The sequence below is a fragment of the Cyclopterus lumpus genome, chromosome 5, assembly GCF_009769545.1.
Source record: "Cyclopterus lumpus isolate fCycLum1 chromosome 5, fCycLum1.pri, whole genome shotgun sequence".
NCBI classification, from domain to species: Eukaryota; Metazoa; Chordata; class Actinopteri; order Perciformes; family Cyclopteridae; genus Cyclopterus; species Cyclopterus lumpus.
In genome coordinates, this window is record NC_046970.1 from 18,276,139 (window position 1) to 18,290,221 (window position 14,083).

At 41.6% G+C, this 14,083-nt stretch overlaps 1 protein-coding gene across 1 annotated transcript in view; it reads left to right on the forward strand.

Annotated features, from left to right (window-relative positions):
- The window catches only part of LOC117730504 (protein phosphatase 1 regulatory subunit 1A-like), a 34,955-nt gene extending 23,773 nt beyond the window's left edge, over nt 1-11,182 (forward strand). Inside the window, exons 5-7 of the mRNA XM_034532238.1 lie at nt 618-800; nt 9,689-9,817; nt 11,046-11,182. Of these exons, the coding sequence (XP_034388129.1) occupies nt 618-800; nt 9,689-9,817; nt 11,046-11,182 (449 nt within the window). The remainder of the gene's footprint in view (nt 1-617; nt 801-9,688; nt 9,818-11,045) is intronic.
- Nucleotides 11,183-14,083: the final 2,901 nt, after the last annotated feature.

Genomic DNA, 14,083 nt, shown 5'->3' on the forward strand with positions numbered 1-14,083 from the left:
CCAATTTAACTCAAATACACAATGTAATTATGTATGCAGTGAATACGTTCCAACAAAGAAACCAACGCAAGGGAACAATAATGAGAAGATAAGTACAATCTAGTGCTATTGGAAGTTTATTCTTCAATTAGTTTCACAGCTTAGCAGCTTCAAGTGTGATGAGTTGCTTTCTATTGGATACAGGGCGATAATCGGTGTACTTTAGTTTCCCACTGCAAGGCGATTAAGAGTAATAAAAACGTGGATGAAGGTAGTTGAAGAAAGAGATTAAACAAATCCCCCCTCACTTCAAACACTGCTGGATGTTAATTAGATCTTGCTAGTTCATTAACAATGCTTAACCTACAATATTCTGGAGCGCTGCATTTCATTGAGTCTCTTCCTTCATCTCACATTCCCGTGTACTGTTCATACCATGTCTGTTCTCCCATTGGTTCCCTTCATCTCAATCAACTTTCTTTTCTTGCTCATCACCCTTCTTCCAACATTTCCCCAATGACTTTTTATTTTCCACTATTTCTTCCAATCCACTCATCTCCCTTCTCATCTTACCTCTCCTTCCCCTGTTGACTTTTATTTTCCCTGCTTCTCTCTCACTTCTTTTATCGTCCTCCCAGAGCTGCAGTTCATGGTAGAGCATCACCTGTACAGGCAGCAGCAGGGAGCCGGGGACGAGTGCTCCTCAGAGAGCTGCCTTTCGGACCGGCCCAGCCCCGACTCTCTTCCCGCCGGGGAGGAACTCCCACACGATGATGAGGCCACGGCAGAGGCCTTTGAGAAACTGCGCTGCCAAATGGAGGGTATGTTTGGAGTCTGTAAAGATTTTATCTGCATATACTGTATTGTGTCTTCCTTTTCAGCAACACAAACCTCTTGTAAAACCTACAACACAAGAGTACTCCAAGACTTTGTAAAATAAGACCCCACCTGTAAATGCATGGTGTTATATGTTGCCATAGAATATGTTCATGTCTATTTTTTTCCCACACACAATCTAAACTGATCAAGTAAAGTAGAGTATATGTCAATTTGGATTTTCAAAGAATTTAAGGACCGCAATATAAGGATATGAGGATGCGAGAGGGAAGGAAGGACAGATAAGGAGGCCTCTGAAAAATAGATGGTGTGGTTCCATGAGTAGAGAGCAGATGGAGGGACAAGATGAGACCTCTTTCATAACAATTCATATTAAGCAAAAAGGTAGAATTGGGATCAAATGGGAGCGGTAGCGTAAAGCAGGAAATGAGGCAAAAAGCTGAATAATGCCTGGAAGGGGTGTATGTCAAATTCATGATAGGCTTTGGGAGTTAAAAGAAGTGAAACTAAAAGATTGAGGTCAACACATTCTCACATTTGTATGATATTTTACATCTTAGTGTAAAAGCACTGCCATTTTTTCTCATTTTTTGTATAGATAGAGATGTAACATTATTATAATTATTGAGTTTCAGAGGAGCTGGTAGGTGTATTTTGTTTTCTTTGGACTTAGATATTTCCCCTTGTATCCAGTATTTATGCTAAGGTGAGTTGTCCGGCTGCAGACTGTAGCTTCATATTTCGTGTTAAGACACGAGAGTGGTATCGATCTACTCTAACTCTTTGCAAGAAAGTGTATAATTGAACCATTCATTTAATGAAAACACTCACATGGAGTGAGTCCTGTCAGTGCCAAAGATCTCAACAGCTGATGAGAAAAAACAGGGAATCAGCTTTTCAGCTCGGGACAAATAATTCACTTTAATGGCAGGTGAGTAGATGGTTGCTGAGTACAGTGCATACTGTACACACACTGAGTAATTACCCAGCACTAATGCATTATGAGGGCTGCTTTTCTGAAGTGCCGAAATGTCATTTTTATGCCACCACGCCGGTAGATAGCCGTAGCTCGAGGCATTATGTTCTCGGCTTGTCCGTCCGGTCCATTCTCATCAACACAATGTCTCAGGAACGCCTTGAGCAAATTTAATCAAATTTTGGCACCAACGTCCAACTGGGTTCAAGGATGAAGTGATTCGATTTTAGTGGTCAAAGGTCACTGTGATTTCACGTCCGTCCCATTTGTGTGAATACAATATTCTATTCTAGTTTTTTTTATGAATTGCTCTCATGTTAAGCTTGTGTTACAGGTACCAGGGTTGGTAACGAGTAGCCAGATGATATGATTCTGCAAACAGGACACACAGATGACACCAAGCACATTCACGTCTGGTCATCGCGCCACGCTGCGCAGAATCCATTTATTTCCATATTCAAATACATAAGTACAAAACATATTAACAATCTTCCTCAATATAACAATATTACTCATTAAATGTTTACTGAACCAATAATACAGTCAATGGCCGTGATGGTGTGGTGCCATTCTAGCTAGCGCAGCACACCGGCTAATCAAAACTATACATCCACACAAACTTATATTTATACATTTACAGACATCCATCTACTAGCTGCTAACACAGTAACTGCACCCATACAAACGTATTCACGTCTCATTCTTTCCTCACCCACCTGCAAACAGGACACACAGCAAATTCACGTCTGGTCATCGCGCCACGCTGCGCAGAATGAGGGGGCGTCACTCGGAACGTTCTGCTCATAAACCATTCTACTGTCGTAAAGTCTGCTTAACGCAAAATAGAGCTCCACCCTTCCCCCTGCTGGCTGCAGGGTGGAATGTACAATCCATACAAAACTAAAGCATTTCAGTACTTTATAAACTTATAATCTTCCTAGCTAATATACTGTTCACTTTGAAACATATTGTTTGTCAATACAAACAAAACACATTAACACACATGTGCACACACATTGGTGGGCGTCACACACTCCCCAACAAAATGGCTCCTGACATTTCCAACATTCAAAAGTCTCAAAACTAACTTGATCAAAATGCATGTAACTCACAATTTCTTTAAACATCAAAAGTCCCCTTTAAAATCAATAAACAGGTGTAATGTATGGCATGTATGTTGGTGGCATGTAAGGTGCAGTTTGGTATGTCAGTTGGAAATGGTAAGGTGTACCCCAAAATGGTAAGTAAGGTGCACTGTATGCCCCGACTGTGTTAACTGTTGGGTTCGATTTTACCGAAGGCTGGCCAAGTGTATCATAAGTCAACATCTGCCTCGGCTTACTTTCCCTAGCAGATCGTCTAACCTCTGTGTGTATGTTTGCTGGAGGTGGGGTCACCTGTCTCTCTTCATGTCCATTCTCTGTTTCTGTTTGGACTGGACCAGGTAAGAAATCATCCTCAGTGTGTTGTGGTGGTCTTTGTTCTTCCCTTGCAGGCACTGTAACTGGATCAGGTAAGTATTCCCTCTCACCCCAGTTTTCATCTCTTGGAGATCCTTGGACTGATCCTCTCTGGCTTGAACCTGGTTTTTCGGGCACTTGGACCGAACCTCTTTGTTCTATCCGTAGCCAATAGCCTCCAGTGCTCTGTTCATCCTCTGAATCATCCGAGTTGTCACTCTCATCGCTCTGTTCCTCCAAATCATTGACTCTGGTATGCCTTTTCCTTGGTTGTGTCTCAGGTGAGAACTTCTCTGCACAAAGAGGCGTTTCAACAGGTAGGTCGCTAACAGGTAACAACAGGTTGCGATGTAGAGTTCTCCTTTTCAGCTTATCTCCAGCCTCTGGATAGACAACATATACAGGATTTTCGGATACTTGCTCCTTGACTATGTATATGGCCTTCTCCCAGTAGGATCTTAGCTTCCCAGGCCCTCCTCGCTCATTCAGGTTCCTTACTAGCACTCTGTCTCCGGGCTGTAGGACTGCTCCTTTCATCTTGCTGTCGTAATAGGACTTGCCTCTAGCACTTGACTTCTTGCTGTTCTCATTTGCAATCTGATAAGCATCAGACATTCTCTTTGCCCACTTCTGTGCATATCCTTTGGGTGTGACTAAGTCTGTCTCCCCCATCCGGCCAAATAAAAGATCGATGGGCAGGCGTGGATGATGCCCGTAAAGCAAATAGTAGGGCGAGTAGCCCGTGGACTCATGTAGAGTACAATTGTACGCATGTACAATTTGTGGGAGATGGTCCTTCCAACACTCTTTCTTCTGTACAGGAGCCCATTTTCCAGATGTAGTTTCTTCCACTCATGTAAGAGCTTTCTGGTGAGTAGATTTGCTGCTTTACGTGTCTCATCAGTAGGGACAGTGTTTGTTTCCTTGAGCCTCAAGACCTCTCCAATGGTGGGATCTTCTCCTTGTGCTCGAACAAGCTCATCGTGACCTATTGTTGGCAGGAGCCTACACGGCTCTTGGCTTGTGTTAAGAGAGGCAATATGCAAAGCAGCGATCCAGGCAACATCCTTTCTCTGAGATGCTTTGTTTCCATCCCAGGTCGTGCAGACAACATCTTGGGAAAGCTCCTCAGTGCAGGATGTGATATATTTCTCGATATCCAGCGGGATACGAGACAATGTATCTGCATCTATGTTAACCTTCCCAGGCCGGTACTTCACATCAAATCGTAAATCACTGAGTTCTCCTACCCAACGATGTCCAACAGCATTTAGCGTTGCTGTGCTCATGATGTAGGTGAGGGGGTTGTTATCTGTATAGACCGTGAAATGCGATGCATAATACAGGTAATCTCTGAACTTCTCGCACACTGCCCATTTTAAGGCAAGAAATTCCAATTTCCCACTGTGTAGATTGTACTTTTTCTCTGCAGCTGTCAAAGTTCTCGATCCATAACCAAGGGCCCTCAACTTCCCTTCCTGCTGCTGGTAAAGGATTGCACCAAGGCCTTGCTCTGATGCATCAGTATGCAGTATGAACGGTAAGTTGAAGTCCGGGTATGCCAACACAGGTGGGCTTGTGAGCATGTCCACAAGACGCTCTAGTGTTCTTTTGACCATTCCACAGGAGCCCTGGAGGACATTTGGGGTCCTTTGGATTTCCCTCTCTGTGTTGTATTCCCTGACATGCCATGCTTCAGCTGCAGCAACTCATAATGAGGCTTTGCAATCCGTGAGAAGTCCTGGATGTAGGATTGGTAGTAGCTTAGGAAACCAAGGATCCTTCTGATATCACCTACTGTCTGTGGTGTCTTGGTTTTGAGCGACAGCACCGCTTCCAGGTCTTTTGGGTCAATTTTCACTCCTTCCGCAGATACCAGTCGTCCCACGTAACGGACCTCACGTTGGAAGAGTTCACATTTCTCAGTCCTTAGTTTTACTCCATGGCGCTGGAGAGCGCGTAGGACCTTGCGGACTCCCTCAACATGCTCTTCAAAAGACCTTGCATAACAGAGGACATCATCGAGATATGGAATGCAGTACTCGTCCCTAAGGGAGCCAAGCATCTCCTCCATACTCGTCTGAAAGGCTGCAGGCGCATTAGAAAGGCCAAAGGGAATACGCACCCATTCATAGAGACCCCAGGGCGTGATAAAGGTTGTGACATGTCTGGATACTGGGTCGATAAAACCCTGATGGTAGGCTTTTCCCTGGTCCAAGATGCTGAACCAGGAATAACCACCAAGGGTGTCAGTCAAGTCTTGGATCCTGGGTAGTGGATGCTGATCAGGAACAGCCGATAATCTATACAGAGGCGTAACGTTTCGTCTTTTTTTCGAACACACACCACTGGGGCAGAGTAAGGAGACTTGGATTTCACAATCCATCCCTTTGCCAGAAGGTCCTGGACGTACTCCTTGACTTACCTGAGTAGTGGTTTTGGCACAGAGGAGTATGCTCTCTGAACAGGAATATCATCTTTGAGGTTGATTGACATTTGCAGACTCGGAATACAGCCGATATCTTCACCATTTTTTGCAAACGCTGCTGACTCCTCAAATAACATTTTCTTTACTGCCTCTTGTTGTTCCTCTTCTAGGTGGCTGATATCAACTGGTGGATGCCAGAATGATGGGCTTTCACCAGTAGATGGAACAATGGCACTGTTTGTCACATCCTGTTTTGAGTGGTCTGTTGAGTCCTGTTAAGGTGTGTACATTTCAACTACTTTAGCAATTGGTTGAATATTACCCAGAGCTGTCTTTCGTGGCAGGGTGATGTCATGTTTTGTATTGTTCCCCACTGGCACAACTAAATATGGTCGCTTCTTGTTTTGGACTTCAACCAACATCCAGCTGTTCTAATGGCACGCTGTCTTCATCTGGTTCAAACAATACAAGGCGGTTTGATGGATCCATGTTGGATGGCACTTTATCCAGGCGACCTGGCCAGCAAGAATGACAATGTCATGTTGGCCTACTCAAGCGTCCATGCTGTAGGCTGTGCTTGGTGGTGGACATGCAGCTCACTATTGCCTCGGCTTTGTCAGTTGGGATTGAGATGGCCCCGCTTAACAGGGTAACCAGTGTTGGAATTATTTTCTCTGGTTGTCCCAGGATTAGTTCCTCCACTACGTTGAACCCAACCAGCGGCCTCTCTAGGGGTAGACTACTCACTAAAAAGGGGACACTGATCAGCAAGTTGGGGTTTTCATTCCCAGGCAAGTTCACTGTTACTGCAACCCAACCATCAAATGGGATGAGACATCCGTTCACCGCATATACTTCCAGCTCATCGTCATCTTTCATCAGTTCAGCAATTGGCCGGTTCTCAAGATGAGGTGTTTGTCTTTCCAGGTTCGGTCGATCATACTGACTTGAGCCCCTGTATCAAGTAAACCATAAACAGCTAGCCCATCGAGGTAACATTAGATTATTGCCTTTCTACCAATTAATCTGGTAATTTGCTCATTTCTGGTGTTCAATGGTTCTTGTGGTAACTCGGTGGAGATCCCCCTCTGTCCATTTCTCCCTTTTGTACAAGGTACTACTGGAGGAGTAGATGGTGTGTTTGTTGGTGATGCTTCTTGTTCGAGTCCGGTTTCCACTGACACCACGCTGGGACGATTGAGACCCGGTCACTGGGCGCCCCCCTGCAGCGACCGGCTCCAGTTTCCCTGGTGCTTTTTGAGACAACCTACGGCTCTGTGACCTTCTTCACCACAGTAGAAGCAATGGTTACAGTTTGACAGGCCCAGCTCCACACATCTAGGACAGCCATTAGTTCTCTCCCTTCTTGAGTTAGTCATTTTTTTCATCGAGCACTGGCACATCTGCTCTGTTTTCAGTGGCTGTATGGGTTGTTTCATTGAGTCTACTACTCTGGTGAGTGCCTCAAATTTTGCAGAGAGTTGTTGTATTATGTCCATTCCAGCTGCACGTTCGGTGATCTGCTGCTTAGCACACAGTTCTTGTGTTGCACTGGCGCCGAACTGTGCACTGCGAACATTAGTTAGATTTGGGCGGGGCGTTGGGCCTAATCTCCGTTGTCTCTCACTTTCCTCACTAGTTATTCTCATCACATGTCTGAGAATTGTCTCATCTTTCACCTCAGCATCTGAGAGAAGCGATTTTAGTTCCCTGCGGATATCATTATGTTTGTGTCCCAGTCCCTGATAAGACTGTGTAAGAAGACATCTTGGACTGTGGCTCTGCTGTACTTGATGCTTGCATCAGGAAGGTTAGATGTAAACAGTATTCTCTGTTTAAGTCCAATTACTCGGTAGAGGAATTGTTGTGGAGTCTCATTGTCGTTTGGTGCACATTAACTCCTGAAATAGTTCAGTGCTATTCTTTTCTCTTAAATGGGACTGTAAGAATCCTTTAAGTTCCACCACAGTCACATCATCTTTACTCATCAACATATCTTTGAAGCCTGGTTTGATGATCCTTAGCACAGCTCGTACTATTTCTGAGTCACTGAAGTCCTCTTCTATTCCGTCATCGATCTGTTTGCACACATTGCTGTAGGTGATGTCTGAGGTGTGATCACCAATTTGACCTCCTTGTATTTTGAATTCTCTACGGTGGCGGTATGAGAGTTCTCTGATGGAGACCACCTTCTCACATGGTTGGAGTGTATTGGGTTTACACTGGTCACTCCGGGGTAACGTCTCTCTGTCATGTGCAGCTGACTGAGTAGTAGGTGTGGTAATACACTGCATAAGTTTCTTGCTAAGCTCCTCATAACTTTGTAGCATTCTCTGTAGTTCACTATTTGGTGTGGGCCCAACTGTACTAGCTATAGCATCTCTGGTGTTTTTAACTACTGGAACAGTGTGGTTTGTGTTCCCTGCAGTTGTGTTGTCTGTCACTAAAGTGAGTTAACCTAGCTGAAATAGTTGCAGCATGAGTAGTGTCAGTGGGTTGGTCAATAGTGGGTGTGTCATGAACATTGGCATCATCATTATATGTTCTGTCAAAAAGTACCACATCCTGATTCTTAATAACATTATCGACAGTGTCCTTCAACATCAACAAATCAACCATACCGTTGTCCTCTAACTCAAGAAGACACTCACTGTGCATGAAAGAGCTGATGTATTCAAAGCAACCCTCGAGATCTTCCTCTCTTAGCACAGACTTGTCCTGGCCTGGCTCTGGTCCCACCATTTTGGCAATGTGAAAGAGTTCATCCGCTGACAAAGTGAGTAGGCTCTTCCTAAGGCTCTTCCTCTCACTGTCCGACATCGTAGCGCTTTCTCTTTTCCTCACGTGCGGTTCCCCAGCTCAGCAACTCCGTCCCTGCTTCAGCTCACCAGTCTACACCCACATCCGTCTCTTTTCTCCCACAGCTTTCATGGATTGCAGCTCAGCCAAGCTCTGGTCCCAAATTTCATGTATCACTAGATCAGCTTCCAGCCTTCCGGTGGTGCTGATCCCGGACGAGCCCCCACAAATCTGTTACAGGTACCAGGGTTTGTACCGAGTAGCCAGATGATATGATTCTGCAAACGGGACACACAGATGACACCAAGCACATTCACGTCTGGTCATCGCGCCACCCTGCGCAGAATCCATTTATTTCCATATTCAAATACATAAGTACAAAACATATTAACAATCTTCCTCAATATAACAATATTACTCATTAAATGTTTACTGAACCAATAATACAGTCAATGGCCGTGATGGTGTGGTGCCATTTTAGCTAGCGCGGCACACCGGCTAATCAAAACTATACATCCACACAAACTTATATTTATACATTTACAGACATCCATCTCCTAGCTGCTGAAACAGTAACTGCACCCAAACAAACTTATTCACGTCTCATTCTTTACTCAACCACCTGCAAACAGGACACACAGATGACACCAAGCAAATTCACGTCTGGTCATCGCGCCACGCTGCGCAGAATGAGGGGACGTCACTCGCAACGTTCTGCTCGTAAACCATTCTACTGTCGTAAAGTCTGCTTAACGCAAAATAGAGCTCCACCCTGCCCCCTGCTGGCTGCAGGGTGGAATGTACAATCCATACAAAACTAAAGCATTTCAGTACTTTATAAACTTAAGCTATTCACTTTGAAAACATATTGTTTGTCAATACAAACAATATGTAATATAATATTTGTAATACAAACAAAACACATTAACACACATGTGCACACACATTGGTGGGCGTCACATTTGGTTAACATAAGTCAGTTGAGGTAGGCTTCACCTTAAGATCAGCCTTTTGAATTCAAGCAGTGTTACTAGAAAACATGCAGCTGTAAATGTCAGATGACATTGATTAATGACAAGGTGGTGAAGTTCTGTAATCTAACATAAGTAAACCATGAATAAAGTACTTTATCTGTGTGATGGAAAGTGTATTGTTTCTTCTCTACTTCTCCTTCAGCCCAACCTCCATTTGTCTCTCTGCCCCCTGCAGAGTTCTCAAGGGAGAGTCTATTAGAAGCTGGTGGAGGACTCGAGTGCCCCCTCTCCAAGGAGGAGGAGGATTGTTCCAGCGTTGCCAATGTAGCAGATCCCTCATCGCAACAAAACAAAGCACAACCAGGTAGAGTCAAAGGAGCCGTGGTTACACAGAAATATTTTCCCTTTCAACAGGCTTGACTCTGTGTCATGTAACCATGGCTTGTCAACAATCATCTGTGAAGTGGCTTTGATCCACACTTCACGGAGGCAGCTCATATGTGCGAAAACATGTGTTTGTGGGGCTGAATGGAGACTGTGTCCTGTCATTACTTGTAGATTTTATTTTGTTTGTTTGTTTCTTCATTTCTTAAATTCTCTCACTACATTTAATCTGTGGACACATTCATTAAGAAAATGCAGTTTGTTACAACAGAAAACTTTGTGTAAAAAATTAAATAAAAGTGTGTGTGTGTGTGTGTGTATATATATATATATATATATATATATATGTATGTATATATATATATATATATATATATATATATATATATATATACATGTATGTATGTATGTATATATATATATATATATATATATATATATATATTAATATTAAAAAAAAACAAAAAAAAAACACAGGCATAATTGTTCAATCATGACTTATGATGTTTGAATGTGGGTTCAGACACAATATTGAATGCACACATTGATATAAGACGCATCAAAAAGTAAAAAATGTCCCAAGATCATTTGTGAGGTAAGACGATTGTAAGACCGTACAATCGTGTATGGAGTGTTTTTTATGGTCCGTCTTCTCTTTTGCAGATTGTGTCTCGACTATTGCTTGAGTCGCATCCTCCCAGTTATTCATTCATTCTTTTAATTTCAGCTTTCTCTAATGTTAACTAGTATCCCAACAATATCATTTTGTTAGTTATTAATGTGCTTGCAGTAACTAGCTTACTATAAGCTACTTAGCTGGACATACTAACAATTTTAGTCGACAAGCAGATAAACACACTGTTTGATAAATGTCCTATCCCCATTACACTTGTGTTAGAATTTCTGGTTATGACCGAGTCAAAAACAAGACATTGCCCTCCTAAAATGCCATTTATTACAGCCACATGAACACTGCATTGGTTTGTTAAGAGCTTGAATGCTTCGAGCTTGAACCCCTAATAATATATGTATTTGTTTCTATGTAGTTAAACACCAAGCAACTGAAAACTGACTCACTCCATTTGGAGACACAACCATCTATGGTGGAACGATAGTGCTTCCAATTATTCTTTTCATCAAAGCCTTCTGAGTCAGCCTCTTCCCTTTTCTTTTATCGTGCCTCAGTATGTTATGTTTATATTTTTCAGACACAAAAGCAGCAACATCCAGTGCTAGTCAGCCGGCAGAGGAAAAGACAAAGAAATCCAGCCCTGAAGAAAGACAAATAGAGCGGTCTTCTGAAACGCAACGCTGCTCAGTCTTCTCAGCCAGCCCAACACAATGACAGAAGATTGGTCTGCAAATTCACTTTTTAGATACATCAGGGCATCTAAGTTCTTCTACAGTCAGGCCTTAGGTACCACCCCGAGAACAAGAACAAAGGTTTTCTACACTATTTACATCCTGGGAGAATTATTTAACTCTGATGATAGGCCAAACTAGAACTAGCTTACTGTATGTATGAACCAGAGTGGGAGTTACTATCTAGTTAATGGGAAGAGAGAATATCTTTTCATAAACTACCACCACTTAGGCAACATGCACAATGTCCCCTTTACTGTTCTAAGGCAACACATATTATATCTACAATCCTTTTAGACAGTTTTTATCATTAATGTGCCATGACTCCTTCAAGTGTTGTTCCATCTCAAAGCAATAAAAATGTATTTGTACCTCATAATAACAGGGACTGTAGTAGTTACTGGATTGGACAGCTACCATGTATTATTTAAAGTACAATAAAACTATTATGTTATGTACATCATGTAGAGCTGCAATGTTAGTCAATGATTAATTCATCAATGTAATGATTTACAGAAAATATATTGGCAAATATTTTAATATTTTCAGAATAATTCCGTATTTCTCTGGTTTGCCAGTTTCACCAGTGTGAGAATTGCTTTGGTCTCTTTCGTAGTCTACTATTATAAATTAAATATTTTCGTCTCTTGGTCTGGACAAAAACAAGACATTTGAAAACATCATCTCGAACTCGGGGAATCTCTGAGGGACATTTTTACCTGTTTTCAGACATTTTATAAACAAATCGATTCAATAATTCATCAGGAAAATAATCAGATTCTTTGCTGAAAGAATCGCTAGTTGTGGCCCTAACAGCATCACATATCTGCTGACCAAATTACTTGACTTGTGCTTGAACGAAAAGAAGAAGAAAAAAAAAAACAGAAACCAAAAGGGAGAACTTTTTATGAATGCAATTTAAAAATGCAATATATCTGGTCTTCATTTTATATAATATTTGCATAAAGCAGTAACCTCATCATTCAAACGGCCAGAGCAAAGCCTGCAACACAACATGAGCCCAAACTTTAAACAACAACCCACATCAGCTTTCCTGCATAACTCATAAACGTGAATACACGTCCTTGCCTGCAATGTAGCTTGCTGGATAAGCAAACAAACATTCAGAGGGGAAAGTTGCTCTGGCAAAGTCAGATTGCAGGTTTATAACTAATTAGCTGCTGTGCAACAGCACCTAAACGTACCTGCAAATGCTCATGACGTGGAGGTTACCATGTACATCTTTTTTTACTACTAAAACCTACTAGCTGCTGTCAATCAAACGCAGACACACCCCTAGCTTCTGAGAGGAAATTGAATATTTCTGATATTTTCTTCCTTTTAATAATAAGGATAACTTTTTAAACACTTAAAAAAAAAAAATTGGACTGCATAAAGGGATGATTAAATGTGGACTTCAAAGTAGGAAATAATTCATGCTAATATCCTAATTAACAACAATGATATGTCTGGTTACAGTAATACACTAATAACTAAAATGTACAAATTGTGCCCTAATTTTCTTTAAATGCTTTTCTGGAATCTAAATGCTGTTAATAAAAAACTGTTAAGCATTGAATGTACAGTGACGTTTGTCTACTGTGCTTTAATTTGCATGGGGGAACATATTTCAATGTATAATCAAACATCAATCAGACACCAATGTTAATCACTGGCATTCTCTTTTCATTTTAGTTTTGTAGGAAAGAAGGCCATCATAAAGTTGTCAGCTCACTCTTAAATGTTATTACATCTGTTATTTGTATCACTCAAGTGGCATTATTATGTAGATTATGTGACAATCTTTTCATGACACACATTAATACTTGACATGCCTAAAACAACATGAAACAGACTGAAACAGTAAACTAAAGCCACCCTGGTATTGACAATAACAATGACCACAATGAACAAGAAAGATAATGAAAACATTCCTTTGCAGGCTTTTGTTTTCTTCTTCTGCAGTATATGTATGGACCATGTAATGTTTGTTCTGTTTTTCAATGGTAAATAGTGTACTTTACATGGATTTCATCTGGGAAGTTTTGTTCCAATTTTACTTAAATTGATTGATGATTACATCTGTAATTTAAATTTGTTTGATACAATAAAATGTTTTAAATTGGTGGATTTGTGTTTTTCTTTCCTACTTATCTGCAAATTTTGCATCCAATCAAGTCAAAGTACATTTGACAGACTCATCATGATATCTGCTCAAACAAAGTCTTTAATGTCCAAAGCACGTAAACAAGGATTCACTAATAAAACATCAAAAAAGAGATATTTTAGGGAAAGTCTCCAAAAACTTCAAGTTAACTTTGACATCACTTGCACATGTGCACGTGTTTAGTAGAGGTTGACTACATACTAAAAATAGGCACTCTGCAAATAAATAATTCAATGTACTCGGAGCAAGGAGCATAAAAACACTTACATTTTTCATAGGCAAGACTGTTGGGATTTTGAATAAATTGGTAATTTAAGCTTGTTAGATCCGAGAGATGAGCCCCTCACACGGGCTATCTAATTTACCAGCTCTTCGTTCAAAGGGTCTGGATCTCCGTAGATGGTTTGGAGAATCTGTTTAAGCTGTTGGTCCAGGAAACTCGCCTGACTGTCTCACTGCCGTCCCTCCTGACGTCTTCCCTGCTTCCATTTCACTCACAACTACACTTCAAGGCCCTCTTGGCCCGAATTCAGCGTCAGTTAATGGCAATGTTCCTCTTATGGAGCTTGGCTCTTGGTAAGGTGCAGTTTTGGTTTTAATAGCTATAAGCTCTAAGGGTCTGTTTAGTGGACTATGGCACTAGAATAACCGTTCAGAACTATATTGATTTTAGACACACAGTAGAACTTAACTTTTAACCAACCATGAGAACACTTC